The following is a 26,927-nucleotide window of genomic DNA, read 5'->3' as shown; positions in this document are numbered from 1 at the left end:
CATGATCCAGCGGATGTTGGCAATTTGATCTCTAGTTCCTTTGCCTTTTCTAAATCCAGTTTGAACATCTGGAAGTTCACGGTTCAAGTACTGTTCTGTGTACTTAAACTAATTCATTCCTAAGGTCTCCTCCAAGTGTCTGAATCTCTTCTCAACACTTTCAGACACATTAGTTGGTCTATCAATTTTATTTTCTTGGAAATTTCTCTTAGAGCCTTCTAAATTTCTCAAACCTGGACTGGTTGTACAGCTTAGGCAGTTGTACGTCTGTCATTCTAAGATCTCTCTTCTCCATCATCTTAAGGAATCCCTTTGCCTTTTGTTGCATCACCTGTTTCTTGCATGTTTCTTGGCTATATATCATATATCCTCCTTTTGCTTGGTTACTTCACACTCATTTTGGTGGAGTATTTACTCCAGGAGCATATGAGAGGTAATGGGAGGTAAATATTCAAGAGCTTACATATCGGTTGGCCAGAAAGTTTGTTTGGGTTTTTCTGTACGATGCTATGGAACTTTTTGGGCAACCCAATGTTTTTAAATGTCTATATTCTCTCCTCACACCTCATTATTCCTGGTTTTAAATATCTAGATTAGATATAATTTTTTCTCAAGTTTTTGAAGGTATAGCTCTCCATTTTTCTTCTAGCTTCCAGAGTTGCTTTTGAGAAGTCTGATGACATTCTGATTTCTGTGTTCTTCATGTGTAACCTGTTTCTCGCCTTCCATTTTTAGAGTTTTTCCTCTTAGTTCCCTGTATTCTGAAATTTAATGATGATGTGTATCAGTCAGGATCTGGTTTTCACCCATTGTGCTGGACTCTTCAGTGATCTTTATTCCTCTTCATTTTTCTATTCTCTTCTTCTGGAACTTAAAAAAGTTTTAGCTGGAACTCCTGGACCAGTTCTGATATTCTCTCCCATTTCCTATTTGTCTTTTTGCTGAACTCTTTGGGTGAATTTCTTCAACTTGATCTTCCAGTTTTTCTTTGAGCCTTTTATTTGTTACTTTTAATTTCTAGGGGCTCTTTATCTTTTTAAGTAAGCATATGTTCTTGTTTTGGGGTTGCAATATCTTTTTTCTCCAAGGTTGTTGAGATGAGTTTTATTGTTGAGATTTCCATCTTACTGCATAGTCTTTTCCCCCCCATATTTCTTTTCTTCTCTACTTGCCTCTGTCTTTAACGTTGAAGGTTTTCTTGGATCTTTGATGATCTTTGGCTATTTGCTTGTTGTTATTGTTTTTTAATGGGGCACCAAAATCTTAATGGCAGTTCTGTGATCACAAGTGGCACTTGCTAACTGCAGGCCTCACTATAGGATTTTTGCTATGTTACCTGTGCTGTCAGTGTGTTGCCTGCAGAGTACAAGCCCATTGTACTATGACAAGGGAGGAAAAAGTCCTGGGCGTTTCAGTATACACGTTTCTAAAGAGACTTTTTAGTTCATCACTCTGTTTTCGGTATGGTAACTGGCTCTCAGTTATCTTGTTTTACTTCTTCAGAAAATCTCTAGCCTTATGCCTAGAGGGACAGTTGTCCAGTAGTGCAGAGTTAGGAGGTATGTGAAACTGGGGAGGTGATTAGTGACTAACGAAATAAGTAAACTTTGTGTCAATCTTGTTTTCAACTTTGCCTTCATGTCTACTTCCAAATGTACCTGGTAGTGTATTTCCTGAGTGTTTGGTTGTTTATTGGAAATAAGTTTTCTTTTCACTGTTGGCTTAAGATTTAGCTTTTTCAGGTGCTAAATCAGTTACCATGTGTCCTACATTCCAGCTTCTAAAAGTTTTGTTGCCATGGTTTCATGTCCTGTTTTGTTGTTGTTTCTCTTGTGAGTTTACACCCTTAAAAAAAAATCCTTTTACTATCATTTAACGGAGTTTCAGTAAGGAATGGGTGAACTTGTGTTTTCAGTTCTCTGTGTGAAAGTTCTTTCGATTTGTTTTTGTTTTTTTATTGAGGTAAATTTATATAACACACAGTTAAACATTTTGAAGATTACAGTCAAGTGGTGTTTGGTGTATTCACAGTGTTGTGCAACTATCAGTTCTCTAGTTTCAAAACTTTTTCATCACCTCTTGAAAACACCCCATACCATTAAGTAATCACTCCCCATTTCCTCTCCTCCCCCAGCCTCAGTAACCTGTAATCCTCTTTTGCATATTCTGAAACTATCATATAAAAGGCATCATACAATTTGTGACCTTTTTAGTCTGGCTTTTTTTCCTTGCTACGGTGTTGTTCTCAGGTTCATCCAGGTTGCGGCATCTGTTAATATTTTGCCTCTTTTAATGGTTGAATAGTATTCCATTGTATGTATACACCATAATTAGCTGCCCTATTCATTCACTGATCCAGTTAGTTGTTGTTGCTTCTTGACCCACATACAAGTTTCTCAGGAGACCAGTAAGGTGACCTAGTATTCCCATCTCCTTAAGAATTTTCCACAGTTTGTTGTGATCCGCACTGTCAAAGGCTTTACTGTAGTCAGTGAAGCAGAAGTAGATATTTTTCTGGAATTCCCTTGCTTTCTCCATGATCCAGTGAATGTTGGCAGTTTTTTTCATGACACTGGGAAAGATTGAAGGCAAGAGGAGAAAGGGGTGGCAGAGGATGAGATGGTTAGCCTCATTTACTCAGTGGACATGAGTTTAATGGGTTTAGCTGTTATAGTTAGGTCATTGATCCATTTTGAGCAAACTCTGGGAGATAGTGGAGGACAGAGGAGCCTGGTGTGCTGCAGCCCATGGGGGTCGAGAAGAGTCAGACACAACTTAGCGACTGTTATGAGTAATGTTGCTATAAATATTTGTGTATAAGCTTCTTTCAAGACATATGTTTGCATTCTCTAGGGTATATACCTAGAGATAGAATTGTTGGATCCTGTGGTAATTTTATTTTTACCTTTTTGAAGCAATCTGAATGTCAGATTGTTTTCCATAGCCTCTGCACCATTTTACTTGGCCACCATGAATGTATAATGATTCCTATTTTTCCACATCCTTACCAATACAACACTTACGATTTTCTAGGGGTTTTTTGTTTGTCTTTTCTTTTAAAATTAAAACCATTCTAGTGGGTCTGAAGTGGTATCGTGGTTTTTATTTGCATTTCTTACTGACCAGTGATGTTGAACATCTTTTCACATGCTTGTTGACAATTTATGTATCTTATTTGGAGAAATGTCTGTTCAGGTCCTTTGCCCATTTAAAAAATTGGTTGTCTTTTGGTTGTTGAGTTGTAAAGAGTTATTTATATCTTCTGGATACTAAACCCTTATTAGATATATGATTTGCAGATATTTTCTTCCATACTCTGGATTTTCTTCACTTTATTGATAGTATCTTTTGAAGAACAAAAGTTTTTAATTTTTATGAAATCCATTTCATCTAGATTTTCTTTTGTTGTTCATGCTTTTAGTGTCAAATCTAAGAATCCATGCCAAATCTGAGGTCATGAAAGTATGCACCTGTGTTTTCTTCTAAGCGTTTAATGGGTTTAGCTGTTATAGTTAGGTCATTGATCCATTTTGAGTTAATTTTTGTGTAAGATGTGAGGGTGGGGTTCAACTTCATTCTTTTGTATGTGATTATTTAGTTGTCCCAGCACCATTTGTTGAAGGGCTGTTCTTTCCCCATTGAATTGTCTTAGGACCCTTGTCAAAAATTAATTGGCCAGAACGTCTTCTGGTGGTTCAGTGGTTAAGAAGCTGCCTCCCAATGCAGGGGACACAGGTTCAGTCCCTGGTCTGGGAAGATTTGACAAGCTGAGGGACAACTAAGCCCTCATGCCACAACTGTGGAAGCCTGCTCACCCTAGAGGCCGTGTTCTACAACAAGAGGAGCCAATGCAGTGAGAAGCCTGCACGCTGCAGTTAGAGAGTAGCCCCCACTTGCCGCAACTGGAGAAAGCTCACATGCAGCAATGAAGACCCAGTACAGCCAAAAATAAATAAATAAAAATTTAAAAATTCGTTTGGTCAGATTCTCAGCATTGCTAATTATTAGAGAAATGCAAATCAAAATTATAGTGAGATATCACTTCACACCAGTTAGAATGGCCATCATCAAAAAGTCTACAGATAACAAATATTGAAAATGGTATGGGAAAAAGGGAAGCATACTATACTGTTTGTGGGAATGTAGATTGGTGCAGCCACTATGGAGAACAGTATGGAGATTCCTTAAAGAACTAAAAATAGAGTTACCATATGATCTAGCAATCCGACTACTGGATACATCCAGAAAAGACAGAAGCTCACATTCAAAAAGGTATATGCACCCGTATGTTCATAGTAGCTCTATTTACAATAGTCAAGACATGGAAGCAATAGAAATGTCCATCAACAGATGTGTGGATAAAGAAGATGGAGTATGTTTAAATAATGGAATGTTACTCAGCTATAAAAAAGAAGGAAATAATGCCATTTGCAGCAACGTGGATGGACCTAGAGATAATCATGTATAATGAACTAAGTCAGACACAAAGTATAATATGATATCACTTATATGTGGAATCTAAAAAAAATTAGAGAAAGCAACTTATTTCCGAAGTAGACTCACGGACATGAAAATAAATTTATGGTTACCAAAGGGGAAGGAGTGGGGAGGGAGGGATATGTTAGGAGTTTGGGATTAACAGACAGACACTACTATATAAAAAAATAAACAAGGACCTACTATATAACACAGGGAACTATATCCCATATCCCACTCTCAGTTCTGTTTGTTCCATTAGTTTGTGTGTCTTTCCTTGGGCACTGTTTGTAGTAAGTTTTGAATTGTGAGGTGTGAGTTCTCCTGCTTTGATTTAAAAGTCTTCCAGTTCATGAACAAGGAAGTCTCTTACCATTTATTTAGGTTTTCCTTCATTTCTTTCAGCAATGTTTTGTTGTTTTTAGTGTGCAAGTATCACCTCTTTAGTTAAATTTATTCCTAAATATTATATTTTGGAGGTTGTTGTACATAGAATTCTCTTAATTTCCTTTTTGGATTGTTCTTTGCAACATATAGAAGGACAGCTGAATTGTAGGTATTGGTATTTTAACCGGCAACTTCCCTGAATTTGTTTATTAGCTTTAGTTGTGTTTTGTGGATTCTATGAGAGTTTCTATATATAGAATCATGTCATTGGCAAATAGAGATAGTTTTACTTCTTCCTTTCCAAATTGGACGCTTTCTATTTTCTTTTATTGCCTAATTGTTCACTAGGACTTCTAGTACAATGTTGAATAGCAGTGGGTGAAAGCTGGTGCCTTTGTCTTGTTCCTGATTTGGGGGAGAAAGCCTCCAGTTTTTCACTGTTAAGTATGATACTACCTGTGGGTTTTTTGTAAACACCGCTATTCATTTTAAGGACTTTATTTCTGTTCTTAGTTTGCTGAATATTCCCTCCCCCTTCCCTGCCACCATGATTGGTTATTGAAATCTGTCGCATATATTTTCTGTGTCAATTCAGATGATCATGTGTTTTTTTTCTTTCATTCTGGTAATGAGGCAAATGATTTTTGTATGTTGAACTATCCTTACGTTCTTGGGATAAATTCCACTCGATCCTTTTAATGTGGTGTGGGATTTGTTTAGAGTTTTGTTGAGAATTTTTCCTTCTATATTTATAAGGGATATTGGCCTGTAGTTTTCTTGTGGTATTTTTGTCTTGCTTTGGCATCAGGGTAAAATTGGCCTCATAGAATGTTTAGGAAGTGATATCTACTCGTCTATATTTTGGAAGAGTTTGAAAAGGATTGCTGTTAACTCTCCTCTAAATGTTTGGTAGAATTTACCAATGAAACCATGTTGTCTTGGACTAATTTTGTTGGGAAATATTTTCGCTAGTGATTCAATCTCTTGATATCAGTCTCTTGAGAATTTTTGTTTCTTCCGAGTCACTTTCGGTAGTTTGTGTGCTTGTAAGAATTTGCCTGTTTCTTGTATATTGCCTAAGTTGCTGGTGTGCAGTTGTTCACAGTATTCTTGTTATCATAGTATTCTCACATATGTTTCTACCAGTACCAGTTATAATAACATCCTAACAGAGTCCACTTAGGTGGTACTAAACTATTTTCTCAATTTTGAAAACATTGTTGCTTGAAGTTGTTCCATGCAAACTATTCATGCATGCGTGTTCAGTCACTAAGTTATGTCCAACTCTTTGCGACCCCATCGACTCTGTGTAGCCCACTAGGCTCCTGTGTCCATGGGACTTCGCAGGCAAGAATACTGGCATGGGTTGCCATTTGCTTCTCCAAGGGATCTTCCTGACCCAGGGAATATAACCTGTGTCTCCAGCATCTCCTTGCATTGGCAGGCAGATTCTTTACCACTGAGCCACCTGGGAAGCTTATGCAAAGTATTCATAGGAGGCTAATAATTCTTCAGTAAACTCTGCATTGAGTCTTCAAGTAAATAATAAATAAGTAGAATCAGTAACATTTGGTTACACATCAGGAGCCAAGGAAAACCTTGAAACTTTTTGTCTTGTTTTGTAATTGCTTCTTGTTGCTACCAGTGTTTTCAGTCTTTCAGTCATTCTTGCTGATGGTCTTTACCAGTTTATTTTCTCTGACATTTCTTCAGTCACAGCAATCAGACACAGTTTAAGTTTCACCATTAGTAAATGGCTTTTTTGCCTACCTGACAAGTGAACCATTCAGAAACTTTCTTTGGTTACAGCCTCATTTTAACCTTATCTTCTTGTGAAGAAATCTTGCTGTGATAAGATATTCTGTTTTTTTCTGATCTGTTTTTTCTTTTGTTTTCCTGTAAGTTGGTATTGTGATGAATGCTTACTGGTAATGCTGATGTATAAGGTATTCTTACAGCACAGCCGTAATGTTGTTGTACAGTAAACATAATCTTTGCCCTCTAATTTGATAAGAAGATAGCCCACACTCCATTGTGTCTTAGAAGCATGGCATTCAATTTGAAGTCCACTCTTTTCTTTCCTCTTTTTTAGTGATATCTATGCATGACAAGTTTTTTGTTTCTTTTTTACTTCCCGTCCACCCACCTGAAATTTTTTTTTTTTTTTTTTAGTATTTATTTATTTGGCTGTGTTGGGTCTTAGTTATGACATGCAGGATCTTTCGTTGTGGAGCACTGACTCTGGTTGTGGTGCACGGGCTCCAGAGAGCTCAGGCTCAGTAGTTGTGACCTGTTCATGCTTAGTTCCTCTGCAGCAGGTGGGATCTCAGTTCCCTCACCAGGGATCAAACCTGTATCCCCTGCATTGCAAGGTGGTTTCTTAACCATTGGACCACCAGGAAGTCCTTGCACTGGTAAGTTTTTTTAAAGTGTTGCAATGTTAACATCAGTATGCATTGCACTCAGAATACTGTCCAGTTTGTCACTGCAATTTGTTAGTGCACCAAGTAACAGTGGGAAACATCTCTCACAGCTCCTCAACTCTACCGTTGTTCTGTGAGATTAACCATAGGCTGTACATAAATGAATGAGCATGGTTATATTCCAATAAAACTTTATTTGTGGATACCAGAATTTGAATTTCATATTATTTTGTGTCATTAAACAGTATTATTTTGATTTTCTTCCAACCATTTGAAAGCCATTCTTAGCTTGTAGCCCGTGCAGAAACAGGTGGTAGGCCAGGTTTGGCCTGTGGGCTGTATTCTGCCAGTGCCTGCTTTACAGTTTAAATACATTGGTAGGCAACCTGTGTTGCCCAGATTACTGCATGCTTGCCTGGGGCCCCCTGGTGGCTGAAGGGAGTAAATAAGTCTTGAGATGGTCAAATTTCTGAAGCACCATGAATCTTAGAATACTACAATTGGAAATCTAGATGTAGGACTATTTATCATAGGGAGATTGTAGTGGCCACTCATCATTTCCAGAATGTGGGCTTTGGTGACACTTAGGAAAAAAGATAAAACAGCACTCCCCGAAATTTTGTATGCAAATCTTAACAGTGCTTTAAGACATCATTCTGATATAAAATATGTCTCTTCATCTGCAATTCATTTGTGTGAAGGGTGTGAATTTCAGCATTATTCAACACAAAATGGCACTGGTACAGTAATTACATTTGAATGAATCCATATCTTCCAAGGGTAACTTTATTCTCTTTTCACCCACCCTTTTTTTCCCACTCAAAGGCTTCAAGTTTAATGTATTGATAATTTTTGCTACTTTATTAAGTACGTTTCTAAGTAAAACTGTGTTTTAACTATGAGAGTATGGTAGTAAAGAATTCAGTGATTTTGTATAGTTGAGTGCTGCTATCTTGCTTTGAAGTAGGGTACCAGCAGTTTTTGTATTTTTGTTTTTTAAATTTTAGTAAACTATACATAGCATAAAATCTACCATCTTATCCATTTATAAGGATATAGTTTAGTAGCATTAAGTATAGTCCCATTTTTGTGCAACTACAGGGGTGAGTTTTTTTAATCTGCCATTTTAAACTCTTGATCCGAAAAAATGAAACCCTCCTGTTCTGGTCAATCCTAGGTTTACTGTAGTAACTAGGAATGAAATTATCCTCGAATATAGTAGAGATCATGTCATTGCCTTTGTAAAGCTTCGCTGGTTTATATCACCCTTAGAATATTTAAGCTCTTTACCTGATCCTTCCAGGCTTTGCCTCTTTCGGTTTTCCCCTTTTAGCTGTTAGCTGGCTCTGGCATAGTTGGGCCTTTCATTTCCTCAGAGAAGCCAAGGTCTTATCTGACTCACCATTTTCTTGTCTGCCCCACGGTGCTGGAGCTGCCCCGGTGTTGAAGCTTGTATACCTAGGCCTCCCCCCCACCACCACCTCCTCCCTTTTCTTTGCTTGCTGGTTCCTGTGCTCTCTTCTCAGAAAGTCCATCCCAGTACTCTCTGTAAAATAGGTTCCTTCTTTAGACTGTTTCCCCCTACTTAGTAATACTTAAAATTTTTGGTTTTTTGTCAATCTCCTAACCTATCCAAATTAACTTCCCCTCCTACTTACTCCATTCTCCTTACTCTTTTTTATTTTTCCTTATAGCAAATATAGCCATCTAACATTTTACTAGAATGTAAGTTCTAAGAGGATGGGGACTTCGTTTTGTTTACTCATATGTTTTCAGTGTCTACAACATGTCTGCTATATAGTACCTACTCGAAAAATATTTAACTGAATGATCACATTACTTTTGGCTTTAGGGCAAAATACACGTATATGATTGAAAAGTGAATACGACAAAGTTAGGACTGGCAAAATGGGAATATGGAAAGAAACTTGTTGAACTGAAGAAATAACCAATACTGGAGCTATTCTACCTTTGGATTTTGTGTTATTGTTGAATGATAAATATCACATCCCCTTCAGCTATTTTTGAGTTCAGTTTTCTGTCCTTTACAACCTGCAGACATCATTTTCATACAGAATCATTTCAATCCTAAATAGCACTAAATTAAAAACAAAAACTTTCTATTTATTGTCCACACCTGCAGCCAACCAGAGATCGAACCCATACTCCCTGCATTGGAAGTATGGAGTTTTAACCCTGGACCTCCAGGGAAGTCCCTAAATTACACTAAATTTAAAAATAACATCTTGATTGAAGAAACTGATTCTTCTGTCCCTCCAGTGTTGCAAATTGCCAACATTCATTGGATCATAGAGAAAGCAAGGGAATTCCAAAAAAACATCTGCTTCATTGACTACGAGAAAGCCTTTGACTGTGTGGATCACAACAAACTGTGGAATATTCTTGAAGGGATGGAAACACCAGACTACCTTACCAGTCTCCTGAGAAGCCTGTATGTGGGTACAGAAGCAGCAGTTAGAACCTTACATGGGACAGCTGACTGGTTTGACATTGGGAAAGGAATATGTCAAGGCTGTATATTATCACCCTGCTTATTTAACTTCATGCAAAATACATCATACGAAATGCCAGGCTGGATAAATCACAAGCTGGAATCAGGAATGCTGGGAAAAGTGTCAAAAACCTCAGATATGCAGATTATACCATTCTAATGGCAGAAAGCAAAGAGGAACTAAAGAGCCTGTTGATGAAGGTGAAAGAAGAGAGTGAAAAAGTTGGCTTAAAACTCAGCAATCAAAAAACTGAGATCATGGCATCCGGTCCCATCACTTCATGGTAAATAGAAGGGCAAAAGTCGAGGCAGTGACAGATTTTATTCTCTTGGGCTCCAAAATCACTGTGGATGGTGACTGCAGTCATGAAATTAAAAGACGCTTGCTCCTTGGAAGGAAAGCTATGACAAACCTAGACATCGTATTAAAAACCGAAGACATTGCTTTGCCCGCCAAGGTCCATATAGTCAAAGCTACTGGTTTTGCCAGTAGTCATGTATGGATGTGAGAGTTGGACCATAAGAAAGGCTGAGCACCAAAGAATTGCTGCTTGTGAACTGTAGTGCTTGAGAAGACTCTTGAGAGTCCCATGGTCTGTAAGGAGATTAAACCAGTCAATCCTTAAGGAAATCAACCTTGAATATTCATTGAAAGGGCTGATGGTGAAGCTGAAGCTTCGGTACTTTGGCCACCTGATACCCAGAGCTGACTCATTGGAAAAGACCCTGATGCTGGGAAAAATTGTAGGCAAAAGGAGAAGAGGGTGGCAGAGGATGTGATGGTTAGATAGCATCACCTATTCAGTAGGCATGAATTTGAGTAAACTCCAGAAAATAGTGAAAGACAGGGAAGCCTGGTGTGTTGTAGTCCAGGGGGTCACAAGGAGTCAGACACGACTTGGCGACTAAACAACAATAACAGATCCTTTCCATTAATAAACTAGTGTGTATACTTGCAATTAAAAACTTTTCAAAAACTCTGCTTTATCCTTTATTTACTTCATTTTAAACTGCTGACTCCAGATGAGGCTGAATTTATATGATTGTATCCTTATATAGTTTTGGGGATATTTTTTAGAATTATGGATGTGATTATTTCTTTTATAAAAACATTTATTGTTTTAAGATTTTCAATTTTAGAAAAATGTGGAAATAAAAAGAAAAAATTGCATAAAAAAATGATAATTGCATGTATCCACAGATACATTAAAACACACAGACATGCCACTCTTTAGTGGAGCTAATGATGTACATTTTTTGTTCCACTCTCTTCTCTCAAGATTATTATTATTTACATTCTCATCTAGTAATTTATACATCTAAAATTTCTGATTTCTTGTTTTGTTAATTATTTTTCTTTTTTGCTCCCCCCAACCCCCATAGATCTTGAGCCAGATGATTGTGCATCCATTTACATCTTTAATGTAGATCCACCTCCATCTACTTTAAACTCACCACTTTGCTTACCACATCATGGATTACCGTCTCACTCTTCTGTTTTGTCACCATCGTTTCAGCTCCAAGGTCACAAAAACTATGAAGGAACTTGTGAAATTCCTGAATCTAAATACAGCCCATTAAGTGGTCCCAAACCCTTTGAGTGCCCGAGTATTCAAATTACATCCATCTCTCCTAACTGTCATCAAGAAATTGATGCTCATGAAGATGACCTACACGTAAATGACCCAGAAAGGGAATATTTGGAAAGGCCTTCTAGAGATCATCTCTATCTTCCTCTTGAGCCATCCTACCGGGAATCTTCCCTTAGTCCTAGTCCTGCCAGTAGCATCTCTTCTAGGAGCTGGTTCTCAGATGCGTCTTCTTGTGAATCTCTTTCACATATTTATGATGATGTGGATTCGGAGTTGAATGAAGCTGCTGCCCGATTTACTCTCGGATCCCCTCTGACTTCTCCTGGTGGCTCTCCAGGAGGCTGCCCTGGAGAAGAGTCCTGGCATCAACAGTATGGACTTGGACATTCCTTGTCACCTAGGCAATCTCCTTGCCACTCTCCTAGATCTAGTATCACTGATGAGAATTGGCTGAGCCCCAGGCCAGCCTCAGGACCCTCATCAAGGCCTACTTCCCCTTGTGGGAAACGGCGGCACTCTAGTGCTGAGGTTTGTTACCCTGGGTCCCTTTCACCGCATCATTCGCCTGTTCCTTCTCCTGGTCACTCCCCCAGGGGAAGTGTAACAGAAGATACCTGGCTCAGTGCTTCTGTCCAGGGTGGATCAGGCCTTGGCCCTGCGATTTTTCCATTTCAGTACTGTGCAGAAACTGATATTCCTCTGAAAACAAGGAAGACTTCTGAAGATCAAGCTCTCATACTACCAGGAAAATTAGAACTCTGTTCAGATGACCAAGGGAATATTTCACCGTCGCGGGAAACTTCAATAGATGATGGCCTTGGATCTCAGTATCCTTTAAAGAAAGATTCATCTGGTGACCAATTTCTTTCAGTTCCTTCACCCTTTACCTGGAGCAAACCAAAGCCTGGTCACACCCCTATATTTCGGTGAGTTGATGGAAATGACTAATGGTCATTTTTCATGTTTATGTTTATTGGTGGCATGTAATTACTACATTATCTATATAGAATAATTTGACCATCTTTCCTCCTCCTTTTTGTTCTTTAGTTTCTTCCAGACAACTTAAAAAAGACCACATTTATTTTCCTTTTAGTCTTAAAAGTGTCTTTAAATAGGCTAAAGTTATCATTTTAAAAGTGTATAATGAATTGTGAATAATAACAAATTGCATTAGAAGCCCTAGAATGAATTTTCTGTTTTAAGAATGAATTTTCTTATCCACAAAAGCTTCTTATAAAAGATAATGGTATAAATTACTGATTATGTCCACTTAGGGATAAGGTTTATATTATATATATTTTTTGAATTTTTATATTTTTAAGAACTCAATAATATACAAGTGAAATTTGGCTTTTTTATATTTGTGACAAGTGTTTTTTTTCCATAATTTATTTTATCTCTAGACTTCCTATAAGTTTGTGATTTTTGTTGGTTTAGAGGAATTTTTAAATTTTATATATTCAAATTTGTCTTTTCCTTCACAGCTTTTAGATTTTATGTTATATTTGAAAGCCTATCCCATTCTAAAATAACTACAAATAAAGAGAAAATCTAACTTTCACGTTTCTAATTTTTATGCGTAATTTTTATAATATATGTATGTAACTTATATACTGTTTGTATTTGTACATATATATATATATTTTCGAATCTTGAATCCAGCTAAGGACTAAAGACTGTTGTAATGACTGTTTTCTCAATGGCTTATCAGTTATCACAGTGCCATTTTTAGAATCAATCTAATCTATAATTGATTAGGGAATATAAATTATCATGTGTTAATCCTCACACAGATGTGGGTCTGTTTACTTTTTTAAAAAATGCTTTGTTATTGGTACAAATGTTTATTTCTGAATCTAGATATTTAGAAAATTATAATGTGGAATTATGGTATTGAAGACTCCTTTGAACCCATCACTTTGCTTCTGAAAATTATCTTAATCTTTTTAGGGATTTGCTTAAACAAGTACAGAAACTTGCTGAGAGTTGATGAAGTTGACTTGTTTCAGACTAATAAAAATTACTACCTTTGAGCTTCAGAGTAGCTGGTAATGCTAAGCCAAGGATATTAAGGGAAGCAATGAAATAACTTAGAAATTTACTCTAGGCATGGTATCATTCAAAGGTAGAAAAGACGTCTAAAGTCTCATTTCACCAATTATTAAGATATTTTTTTAAATAGAAGATATTACTTTTTAATACAAATCATTCTAGTTTTGTGTCCATTAATATTTGACCTATAGACTTAGAAGTTGTTTCTTTTCTAATTTCATATTTTCATTGTTAACATATCTAAATGAACCTGTCCCCTTTAAGCTATTTAAAAATTGTTTTGATTGTTTTTGTGGTTATACACATAGTTGAGAAATAGTTATAGTTTTATGGAATTTTTTATTTTTAATGAAATATTAGAATTTGTCCTTTTTTTAAAAAAAAATAGAAACCAAAAATAAATAAAATTGATTTTATTATCAGGTTAATTATTTCTAAAACGCCCTCTGTATCCAAGTTACAACTTATTAAGTGAAATTTTGTGTTTTTTTTTCTTTTTCTTTAAATTTTATTTTTTAAATACTTTACTTCAAAGATCATAGGAAGAAATGTTGGTGCCTTCAAAGAAATAATTTTAATCGCTGCTTGGCTGGCAATAACAGCATGGTGAAATGGGTCTCTGTGTTTTGTTTATAGCACATCTTCATTACCTCCACTAGACTGGCCTTTACCAACTCATTTTGGACAATGTGAACTGAAAATAGAAGTGCAACCTAAAACTCATCACCGAGCCCATTATGAAACTGAAGGTAGCCGAGGAGCAGTAAAAGCATCTACTGGGGGACATCCTGTGGTGAAGGTAAGAGATTTTAGGGGTGTGTTTTGCAGATACCATATATCTGTTGTTGGTAGGGTCCATTCAGTCAGGTACTGCTGAGCCTGAAGAGAGAAAAATTTCAAATCTGAAAAGCTTCCATTGAGATTTTGTGTCCTTGTTGATACAGTTGCACTTTTGCATTTTGGGGTTTTTTTTTTGTTTTTTTTTTTTTGCCTAAGCTAAAAGATATTCTTACTGGACTGACTCTTCAGCTAGTAAAACTCTAAGGAAAGATCATAATGGTCAAGTAATTGTTCTTCTGACTAAAAGAAAAGACTATTTATAAGTACAATGCATGTTTGTTTAAGGTCCAAATAATACAGAAAAGTAAAAAGAATAAAGCAATGAATTACCTAAAGTCTAAATCTGTCAGGAATAAGTAGTCGTTGGCATTTGATAAACAATCCAGATAATTCTCTATTTGTATGTTTAGTGGAAGAGTAGATGGATGACTAGAAAAATGAATGGATTTTTTTTTAATGATAGGACTATATATTGAACATCTTTGTAATTAAATTAATTTATTAGAAAATAAAACTAAAGTGAAATTATTAAAATTATATAATATCTGAGTATATAAAATATAATACATACATAAGTTTTAAGAGTTGAATATTAATTTTAATTTTACTTGAATGAAACATTTAAAAAAATGAACCAAAACTATATGAACTGCTAAATTCTGGATATTGATCTTCACTTTAAGAGATCCTGAACAGTCTTTCTAAGGCCAAAGAAATTAAATAAATTATTGAGAAATTAAATTTTTGTCTTAGATTTAAATGTTACAAATTGCTCCCTACTCTGAAAAATGAAGTAATTGTCTCTGTTAAACTTCTTCCCCCTGCATTGCCATCTACCTCCTGAATTTTGTTGCTTATATTAATTAATCTTCTTTTCAAATCTGTAGTCATCTCTCTGCCTCATGTCCCACCACTCCTATTGTTTAGCTTAGTTCTATATGTAGTTGGATTCCAGGTTTAGTACTAATTCTTTTTTATTTCTTTTTAAAGTGCTTTTTTTTTTGTTTAAGTGTTTAAGGAGGGCTTTAGATTCTTTATTTCCTGGATTCTTTCATATTTGAAATTATTTGCTGCTTTTATATACTCAAATATCAGAACGGCTAAGTTGTAATATGTTGTCACTTATTTTTTTCCCTTAGTGCTTGTCTTATGGCATTGTGTATTGTAGTGGAGAAATTAATTGAACAAATACAGTTTATAGCTGATCATTTCCTATACTAGCCATATTTTATGATTTATTTTCATTATCTAAACATGATTTATAGTTCTTGACAAACAAACCTTTACATTTTAGGTGGGTTTTTAAATGACTTGTAAGAAGAAATGTCAGTTCTAGAAAAAGAGATCAGATTTATTGTTACCAGAGGCAGGGGGTTGGAAGAGGGGAAATGGATGAGGGTAGTCAAAAGATACGAACTTCCAGTTAAAACATTAGTAGTGGGGATGTAATGTACAATATGGTGACTGTAGTTAACACTGTTGTATGCTGTGTTTGAGAGTTGCTAGGAGAGTAGATCCTAAAGTTCTCATCACGAGAAACACCCTACCCCCATATAACTATAAGAAGTCATGGATGTTAGTGAAATTTATCATAGTAGTAAGTTTGCAATATATGTAAAAATACATGTAAATCAAGCAATTATGCTGTGTACCTTAAAATTTCAGTACTGTATGCCAATTATAGCTCAATAAAACTGAAAGAAAAAGAAAGCTCAGGAAAATTCAACATAGGAATTTTACCATTTGTTATTAGAACTTTAGTTTACTCTTAAATGAGAGCTTAATTTAGGAGAAGGAGTCTTTGGTTCATTCTTTTATCTTTTTTTTTTTTTAAGTCACACCACACAGCTTCCGGAGTCTTAGTTCGCCGACTAGGGATTGAACCAGGGCCCCGGAAGTGAAAACACTAAGTCTTAGCCACTAGACCACCAGGAAATTCCCCATTTCTGTGTCTTTGACTTTTCTTCAGTTCAGTCACTCAGTTGTGTCCAACTATTTGCAACCCCATGGACTGCAGCACGCCAGGCTTCCCTGTCCATCACCAACTCCCAGAGCTTGCTCAAACTCACGTCCATCAAGTCGGTGATGATATCCAACATCTCATCCTATGTTGTCCCCTTCTCCTACCTTCAATTTTTCCCAGTATCAAGGTCTTTTCCAGTAAATCAGTTCTTCTCATCAGGTGGCCAAAGTATTGGGTTTCAGCTTCAGCATCAGTCCTTCCAATGAACACCCAGGACTGATCTCCTTTAGGATGGACTGGTTGGATCTCCTTGCAGTCCAAGGGACTCTCAAGAGTCTTCTCCAACACCACAGTTCAAAAGCATCAGTACTTTAGCTCTCACCTTTCTTTATAGTCCAACTCTCATATCCATATATGACTACTGGAAAAACCATAGCTTTGACTAGGTGGACCTTTGTTGGCAGAGTAATGCCTTTGCTTTTTAATATGCTGTCTAGGATGGTCATAGCTTTCCTTCCAAGGAGCAAGCATCTTTTAATTTCATGGCTGCAGTCACCATCTGCAGTGATTTTAGAGCCCAAGAAAAGAAAGTCTGTCACTGTTTCCATTATTTCCTATTCTATTTGCCATGAAGTGATGGGACTGGATGCCATGATCTTTGTTCTTTGAATGTTGAATTTTAAGCCAGCTTTTTCACTCTCCTTTTCTACCTTCATCAAAGGACCCTTTAGTTCCTCTTTGTTTTGTGCCATAAGGGTGGTGTCATCTGAGTATCTGAGGTTATTGACATTTCTCCCAGCAATCTTGATTCCACTTTGTGCTTCATCCTGCCTCACATTTCGCACAATGTACTCTGCATATGAGTTAAAAAGTAAGGTGACAGTATACAGCTTGATGTACTCCTTTCGCAATTTGGAACCAGTCTGTTATTCCATGTCCAGGTCTAACTGTTGCTTCTTGACTGCATACAGATTTCTCAGGTGGCAGGTCAGGTGGTCTGGTATTCCCATCTCTTAAAGAATTTTCCACAATTTGTTGTGATTCACACAGTCAGAGGCTTTGGCATGGTCAATAAAGCAGAAGTAGATGTTTTTCTGGAACTCTCTTGCTTTTTCTATGACCCAGCGGATGTTGGCAATTTGATCTGTGGTTCCTCTGCCTTTTCTAAATCCAGCTTGAACATCTGGAAGTTCTTGGTTCACATACTGTTGAAGTCTGGCTTGGAGAATTTTGAGCATTACTTTGCTAGCGTGTGAGATGAGTGCAATTGTGCTGTAGCCTGAACATTCTTTGGCATTGCCTTTCTTTGGGATTGGAATGAAAACTGAGCTTTTCCAGTCCTGTGGCCACTGCTGCGTTTTCCATATTTGCTGGCATACTGAATGCATCATTAACAGCATCATCTATTAGAATTTGAAATAGCTGAACTGGAATTTCATCACCTCCACTAGCTTTGTTTGTAGTGATGCTTCCTAAGGCCCACTTGAGTTCGTATTCCAGAATGTCTGGCTCTAGGTGAATGATCACATCATGGATATCTAGGTCATTAAGATCTTTTTTGCATAGTTCTTAATGTATATTCTTACCACCTCTTCTTAATATCTTCTGCTTCTGTTAGGTCCATCCCATTTCTGTCTTTTATTGTGCCCATCTTTGTATGACATATTCCCTTGGTATCTCTAATTTTCTCAAAGAGATCTCTAGTCTTGCCCATTCTGTTGTTTTCCTCTTTTTTTTTTTTTTTGCATTGTTCACTTAGGAAGGCTTTCTTATTTCTTCTTGCTCTTCTATAGAACTCTGCATTCAGATGGGTATATCTTTCCTTTTCGCCTTTGCCTTTCACTTCTCAGCTATTTGAAAGTTCTCCTCAGACAACCATTTTGCCTTTTTGCATTTCTTTTTCTTGGGGATGGTTTTGATTACAGCCTCCTATACAGTGTCATGAACCTCCATCCATAGTTTTTCAAGCACTCTGTTTATCAGCTTTAATCCCTTGAGTCTATTTGTCACTTCTGCTGTATAATCGTAAGGGATTTGATTTAGGACATACCTGAATGGTCTGATGGTTTTCCCTACTTTCTTCAGTTTAAGTCTGAATTTTACAATAAAGAGTTCATGATGTGAGTCACTATCAGTTCCCGGTCTTGTTTTTTATGTCTGTATAGAGCTTCTCCATCTTCCGCTACAAAGAATATAATCACTCTGACTTCAGTATTGACCATCTGGTGATGTCCATGTGTAGAGTCATCTCTTGTGTTGTTGCAAGAGGATGTTTGCTATGACTAGTGCATTCTCTTGGCAAAACTCTGTTAGCCTTTGCCCTGTTTCATTTTGTACTCCAAGGCCAAACTTGCCTGTTACTCCATGTATTTCTTGACTTCCTACTTTTGCCACCCGGTCTCCTATGATGAAAATGACATCTTTTTTTGGTGTTAGTTGTAGAAGGTCTTATACGTCATCATAGAACTTTGTAGGTCATCATAGAAAGTCAAGAAATTGACTTCTCTTAACAGGAGAAAAATTATTTACACATGTTTATATGAATTTCCTGCCCCCAAATCAGGGAAGGGGCGATTCCCTGGCAGTCCAGTGGCTAGGACTTAGTATTTCCATTGCCAGGGCCCCGGGTTCAATCCCTGGCCAGGGAGCTGAGATCCCAGAATCCATGTGACAGCAGCCAAGAAAGAAAAAAGATTCCCTAAGAATTTTGTAGTTTAATTCATACAATATTTAGGTCTTTTCTCAATTTGAGTTAATTTTTCTATATGGTGTTAGGTGTGGATCCATCTATATTCTCTTGCATGTAGGTACCTAGTTTTCTCAGCATTATTTGTTGAAAAGAGTTCTTTCCTCACTGAATGTTAAAAATCATTCCTAGTGATCCAGTGGTTAGGGCTCAGCTCTTTCACTGCTGGGGCCCAGGTTCAGTCCTTGTTTGGAGAAAATAAGATCCTGCAAGCTGTGTGGCATGGCCAGAAACAGAACTGAAAAAAAATCATTTGACCATATGTGCAAGAGATTATTTCTAGGCTCTCTATTCTATCCCATTGGTCTTGATGTCTGTCTTTATGCTAGTCCCGCAGTGTTTTGATTACAGTAGCTTTATAGTAAGTTTTGAAATCTAAGAATGGGTGTATTCACCTTTGTTCTTTGTTTTTGAAAATTGTTTTGGCTATTCAGGATCCCTTGAAGTTCCGTATGACTTCTGGGATGGATTTTTCTATTTCTGTAAAAATAACTTTTGAGATTATATGCAGCTTGCATTGAATCTGTCGATTGCTTTAGGTAGTATTGTTCCAGTTCTTGAGCATAGGATTTTTTTCTATTTATTCATGTCTTTAATTTTTTTCAGCAATGTTTTATAGTTTTCATTGTGTTAATTCCTGGGTATTTTATTCTTTTTGGTGCTATTGTAAGTGGAATTGTTATTGTAATTTCCTTTTCAGATTGTTCATTGTGTATAGAAATGCAGCTGATTTTCATGTGTTGACTTTATGTGCTGCTACTTTGTTGAATTCATTTATTATCTACAGCAGTTTTTGTTTTTTTGGGTAGAATTGTTAGTTTTCTGTAGAGAAGGGGCTTCCCTAGTGGCTCAGATGGTAAAGAATCTGCCTGCAGTGTGGGAGACCTAGGTTCAGTCCTTGGGTCGGGAAGATCCCCTGGAGAAGGGAATGGCTTTCCACTCCAGTATTCTTGCCTGGAGAATCTCATGGACAGAGAAGCCTGGCAGGCTACAGTCTATGGGGTTACAAAGAATTGGACATGACTGAGCGACTAACACTTTCTGTAGATAAGATTAATCTGTGATGTGATAGAGGTTAATTATGGATGGAACCTTACCTCCTGTTCCTTTTTCTCAAAATGAGGATAGTAATACACCTAGTTAAGAGCTAAGGGGGATCAAATGAAATGTTGCATGTAAAGAACATAATAAATGCTCAGTAAGTATTTGTTGTTGTTTAGTCACTTATTTGTGTCTGACTTTCTGCAACTCCATGGACTGCAGCAAGCCAGGCTGCAGTCTCAAACGGTTACAATATTGTGATTCCATTTGTATATGTGACACTGTTAGTAGAAATGGAGACACTGTTAGTAGAAATGGAGACTAGATTAGTGGTTGCCAGGGAACAGGAACTGGTTGAAGATTATGAATATAAAGGGGTAGCACAAGAGCAGTTCCTTTGTGGTAATGAGGAGTTCTGGATCCTGACTGTTACAGTGGTTACTTGAATCTACATATGGGATAAAATTGCTTAAAACTAGACACATACTTTGTTAAACAGTGATAAATAAATGTTACTGAAATTTAAGATGGAGATTATAGTATTTTTTTCCATAACTAGACTTTGTACTCATCATATACTAAGATTCGTTTCCAGGCAATGACTTTTTATATGATATTGGTATATGCACATTTACAGTTTTAAGCAGTTGATATTATGGAAGTTTTGAATTTTTAGCATCTCTACATTGTATATCATGTTTCTAATATTAATATATTCAGATCCCCTCCCTCCAAGTAATGTAGCAGAACTGATAATAGAACTCCCCTTTTTGAAGCTTCACTAGTCTGTCCTATAGTGACCTTCAGGCTTTAACCCTCCAGCTTTAGTTAAATTAAGCACACACAGACCTTTGCTATGGAAACGTACAGAGTCATAACAAACAGCTTACTTTCTTCTGCAGCCCAGAAGGTGATCTGAAAAGTGTCCTGATACTAAAAGAAAGATTTTAGAGTAGTGTTAACAGTAACAATAATTTGTTTCCTGTAACAAATGGGATGGGATTGGATAATAGTCTAATTAATTTGATGTTCTTTTAAAATCCTTGAAATGCGAACGAGAAGCCCTATTTTTCCTATGCTATAGTATATATGCTTAGAGCAGATGTTGGCTGAACTATGTATTATGAAATATGTTCCCTTTGAAATTTTATATGCCTGATTACCTTCCTCCATCACTGGCTCATTTTACTATCAAATATAAAGGACAGGTGGCTTATGTCTTTGCCAAACTGATATTAATATGAGTCATCTAATACGACTGGCATACTTTGGAGTATATTGAATAGTACTTACTGGTATGTTATGTGATATTTGGGTAACTTTATAGTTAGTAATAAAATTTTTAATTTATATTTTCTATTTTAGATTTTACTACTTCATTTAAAGTAATCACTTTAGTGGCTGTAATTCTTATTTAAATAATTCTGTTGACTAACTTGGTGTCATTTTGTTCCACCAAATTGTACTCTCTCATTCCAAAATACATTCATTCAGCAATGACTAGATGCCTGTAACATGCTAGGTGCTATACTAGGCTCTGGAGATGACAAAATGGACGCTGTCTTCTTCACAGTACTTTGGGACAAGTGGTAAAGTTGTTACTTTTTCTTCCACTATGTGAACACTTGGTTCCATAGAGTAATTTGTTCAATGTAGGATTAAACATGAAAAAGCAGTAAGTATAGCAGAGAGGATGGTTAACCATGAATTTGGGGGTAGTTCCTTAACCTTTCTTAGCTTCAGATTCTTCATCTATAAAGAAAATGACATAAATTCCATGGGAGGTTTAGAATTAAATGAACTAATTTAGTTAAAGTGTATCTCCACTCTCTATCTTTATTTTTTCACCTCTGGGTCAAAATGTGAAAGAATCTGTTTCTGCATTGTCACTTACCCCATCTGCCTCCATACAAACCAAAAGGGAAAAATGATCAAACTTTATTTGTGTGCATATGTACATCTACGCCCTCATTTTTACTATTTCTTCTTTAGTTAGTGATTTATTTAGGCTTTTTTTCCTACTGTAATCATACTGACATTTTATCATTTTATGGAATATTTTCCATTCATTTAAAGCTTTAAAATTTATTAACTTGTTTATACCAAGATGTAAAAAGATATCACAGCTACTATTAATAGATTTCTTAAATACACAATATTTAAGTATTTACAGGAAACTGCAATTTCTAGTTCAATATACTGGATTAAACACATGTATTTACCTTCATTAGACATTAAGCAGTTAAAGCTTAAGCTTGTTGGTTGGAGAAATCATTTTACATAAGAACCAGAAATCATTTTACACTAAAGAACTTTGGGAAGGCTCAAGGGGTTGAAGCACTGATATCTATGAAAGTGGGGTGTGAGGTAAGGCTGAAAACAGAAGAATTGGTTGAAGATTTACAAAACAAGCAAACATCACAGTTTTTCCTTTCTTATGTGGTATAACCAAGCAATAACCACTGGCTTACCTTGGGAGAATTTTGGAAATTTATTCTTTAGAGAGCGTGAAATAGAAGTTCTAGGTTCTAGAATAACTGAAGGCAGGGTTTGGGGCTTTATACAGAAAACGGTATGGGGCTGAAAGAGGAAGCATAATGAAAGTCTGTGTCTTGAATAGAGAGACTTCTAACTCTTGACTTCTAAAGGTTTATGTTCCTTAGACAGGAGACTGGAGGATTTGCTTTTAGGCAAACTGGTCCAAGATAAAATACCTTTGTGCCTCTTGACTTGCAAATATTCTAGACCAGTGGTTCTCAACTCTATCAGACCCAACCTCACTCTCAAAATTTTAAACAAATATTTTATAATGCTATTTTATTTACGTGAAATGGAAATGCAAAGATAATATAATCAGCCTACATAATATAATTTTATAAATGTCAATATAATGCTTTAATATTGAAGAAATAAATTTAGAAAACTAAATTATAGCAAAAAGTTATGTTTCAAAATGAAAAGGCTTGGTAACAACTGTTCAGTCTCTCAGTTGTGTCCGACTCTGCAACCCCATGGACTGCAGCACGCCAGGCTTCCCTGTCCATCACCAACTCCCAGAGTCTACTCAAACTCATGTACATTGAGTTGGTGATGCCATCCAACCATCTCATCCTCTGTTGTCCCCTTTTCCTCCCGCCTTCAATCTTTCCCAGTATCAGGGTCTTTTCCAATGAGTCATTTCTTTGCATCAGGTGGCCAAAGTATTGAAGCTTCAGCATCAGTCCTTCCAGTGAGTATTCAGGACTGATTTCCTGTAGGATTGACCGGTTTGATCTCCTTGCAGTTCAAGGGACTCTCAAGAGTCTTCTCCAACACTGCAGTTCAAAAGCATCAATTCTTCAGTGGTCAGCTTGCAACCCCGTGGACTATACAGTCCATGGACTTCTCCAGGCCAGAATACTGGAGTGGGTAGCCTTTCCCTTCTCTAGGGTATCTTCCCAAACCAGGAATCGAACCCTGGATTCCCACATTGCAGGCAGATTCTTTGCCAGCTGAGCCATAAAGGAAGCGGTAACAACTGTACAAAACATAATAAAGTAGCTAGATATTTGTACCTACAGCATCGCTACAGTGTTGCAGGCGCAAAGGCAGATGTGTTGATCAGCAGCCTGAATGCCACAAGTGAGTGGCATTACTGACAATGACATGATTTTCTGAAATGATCAACTCTTGCTTAAGTTTCTTCAGTTTACATAGCAGTTATATTCATGAGAAATTCTTATGTGTTAAACCTGTGATTTGGGTGATATTTATATATTCTAAGGAGTTGAGTTCCAAGTTCACAAACTTTTCTGTATAAATATATATACATGATGGGACATTCTGAAGTTCTGTGCAACACAGGCTAGTTCTGCTCTTTGAAAAACAATGATTATCTCATGCATTGATAGGTATTTGAAGAACAGTGAGTATCTCATGAAGTGATAGGAATTTGGATTTCTGGCCCCTTTGCATTAAATACCTGTAGTGTACCTCAGTTGTCATGTTGCCATACTCATTCATTTATATATTAACTGTGGCTATTTTTTGTGCAACAGTGGCAGAGTAGTTAAGATAGAGAGTATACTGGCACTCTGATCATTTCATACTGCTGCTCAGGGAACACAAATCAGTGATAGTGTTTCAGGAGCTGTGAGTACTGAAACTTTCACAGTGTATACTCATGTTGTCATGATGTCATCGTTCTACTCATCATGTCAAAATAAGAAACAGAAAGCATTTCAGTCATCCTTTGAAAGCACAGTAGAGTGTATAATTTTGTTACTGTGCAATAGCGCTATGGCTAGGCTAAAAGAATGTATGTGTTACATAGCCTCATATTTCCATCTAGATATCTCACCATTACCTTGAATACAACATGACTAACATTGAAGACATGACCTTATCTTTCTCCAAACCTATTCTAAATAAGTGACTTGTTTATTTCTTTATTTGCTAGGGATGCCGTCATTCTCCTGCGTACTGAAGCGCAGAACTTCTGATTTCTTTGTTCCCTTCTCTTTATTGTTCTATATGTAGTCAGTTATAAAAATCTCTTCAGGGTCTCATAAGAAAGATTTATTGCATTAATCCATTTTCATTCCTATTTTCTATTCATGTTCTCACTTCTGTCCTTGTTTAAATGTTGAGTACACATGATTTTAGTGCTTTAGCCTCTTAGCTGGTTTCCATGATTTTGTCTTTCCTAAACAGAGCCTTAATTGCTTTTTATCATGTACTTCCCTATTTCCTATATTATTATGATTAATAAATTTCTGCCTTTAAATGTCTTCACTAATTCCTTAAAATTTAATACATGCCACTTTGTTCTTTATTTTAGTGTCACCTATATAATACTGGCTGAAGCAGTGACATTTGATATATATATTTTCATAACACATCCTCAATAAAAAGAGGAAAAGATAGAGTGGTAAACAAGACAGAGTTTTTGCCTTTTTGAAACTTATGTAGTACTGAGGCAAACAGATATAAACAAATATATAAAATACTTTTAATCATAATAAATACTATGAAAAATAATAAAACAGGATAAAGGGGTGAAATACGATGTTTCAGATAGGGTGGTTTTCTCTGAGGAGCTGACCTTTGAGTGCAAGCTGAAGCAATGAGGTAATGTGACGATCAGAGGGAAGAATATTCCAAAGGGATAAATATTAAGTGTGAAGCTCCTGAGGGTCTGAATGAGCTTAAGTGGTTCATGCAATAAGGCCAGGATGATCAGAACAGACTGTGGAAGGGAGAGAGTAGGAGAAGGTAAGGGAGCAGATTATCTAGGGCCCAGATCACATAGGACTTGTAAATATTTGTAGGGCATTTGAATTTAGTTCTCAGTGTGGAAGGAAGCCACTAGAGAGTTCTGAGCAGGGAGGTAAAGTTATCCGGTTAATGTTACAAGTTTGTTCTGGCTCCTTGACAGAAAACAGGCTATCAAGGAGCAAGAGTAAGAACAGGGAGAGCAGTTACAAGGTTGTTGGAATGGTCCAGGCTTTATTTGCTTCTCTAAATGTTACAGGACTGAAAACCATCTTGAGAAAATCTTTTTTTTCTGATAATAGGCAAAAAAGTTCATGTCCTTTCCTGGGTAGAGGAGGATAATCAGTAAATTATCATGTTGCTTGGTTACAGACTCTAGTGTAAAGCCAGGGATGGGCAAGCCTGAGGGAGTAAAACACTCACCTGAAGGACAACATAATAATCAAATAAATTTGAAACTCTGACTAGATTCCATACTTAGACTCCAGATGCACACTGATAGCTAACATTTGTTGGCTACATGCCAAGCACTGTACTAGGCACTCTGTTGCTATCATATGTCAGAATACTTTACAAAACCATAATATACAAATAGAAGAGAATTTCTTTTAAGGTTATTAAGTAGCTCGTAAAATCTCAGGTTTGAAAGCTATGTGGCCTGAAACAGTGTCCAGCCACCCTTCTCAGTTTTGCTCTAGTGAAAACATGACTGACTCTGACTCAGCATCCACAGCTTGTAGAGATAGTGCTTGGGTCAGGGCACCAGAAGCTCCACTGCCTTGAAGAGCTTCTCCACTGTGCTTATTGAAAAAATAAACTTTATGCAGTCTATGTTATCATACTGTGCCCTTGGCAAATTTTCTTCCGAGGGGCACTTAGGTCCAGAAGTAGAAGTGAAGATTGCGTGGACCTCCCAACCAGGTGCCATGTAAACCACGACTCCAAAGCAGAGGAATCTGACTAAAGCTGCGGTAGTAGAGCTGAGACAGCTTAAGAACTGTGACCTGATCAAATAAAAAAATTTTTTTCAATAGCATGCCTCTTTCTGGAGATAAATATTTTCTACTTCAATTCCTAGAGTTCTTTTATACAAAATGTCTAGTATATGTTAAACAATGCATACACACATGAGAAAGTGTGAACCAGGGCTTCCCTGGTGGTGTAGTGGTAAAGAATCTGCCTGCCAATGCAGGAGACACAGGTTCAGCACCTGATCCGGGAAGATCCCACATGCTGCAGAGCAACTAAGCCTATGTGCCACTGCTGTTGAGCCTGTGCTCTAGAGCCCAGGAACTGCACCTCCTGAGCCCATGTGCCACAATTACTGAAGCCTGCACTCCCTAGAGCCTGTTCTCTGCCACAAGAAGCCACTGTAGTAAGAAGCCTGTGTGCTGCAACTAGAGAGTAGCCCCCACTCACTGCATCTAGAGAAAAGCCAGTGTAGCAACAGAGACCCAGCAAAGCCACTACATAATTATATATTAAAAAAAAACAACTGTGAACCACAGTGAAGAGAAAACAGTCAGTAGAAGCAGACCCAGAGGTGGCCCAAATCTGGCCCTACATCTGGGTTGGACTTATCAGAAAGAGACTTTGACATAACAGTGATAAAAATGCTAAATTAGCTAGTAGAAAAGATGGG

The 26,927-nt window shown here is 36.9% G+C and overlaps 1 protein-coding gene across 2 annotated transcripts in view; it reads left to right on the top strand.

Annotated features, from left to right (window-relative positions):
- NFATC3 (nuclear factor of activated T cells 3) overlaps nucleotides 1-26,927 on the top strand; it is a 94,242-nt gene that overhangs the window by 19,383 nt on the left and 47,932 nt on the right. For both annotated transcript variants that reach the window (XM_040253256.1, XM_040253257.1), the window contains exons 2-3: nucleotides 11,182-12,316; nucleotides 14,079-14,241. In XM_040253256.1, the coding sequence (XP_040109190.1) occupies nucleotides 11,182-12,316; nucleotides 14,079-14,241 (1,298 nt within the window). The remainder of the gene's footprint in view (nucleotides 1-11,181; nucleotides 12,317-14,078; nucleotides 14,242-26,927) is intronic.

This window comes from Oryx dammah, unplaced genomic scaffold (genome assembly GCF_014754425.2).
Source record: "Oryx dammah isolate SB20612 unplaced genomic scaffold, SCBI_Odam_1.1 HiC_scaffold_13, whole genome shotgun sequence".
NCBI lineage: Eukaryota > Metazoa > Chordata > Mammalia > Artiodactyla > Bovidae > Oryx > Oryx dammah.
Note: the sequence above shows the minus strand (reverse complement) of the source record. Positions and strands in the feature narration are given on the sequence as shown.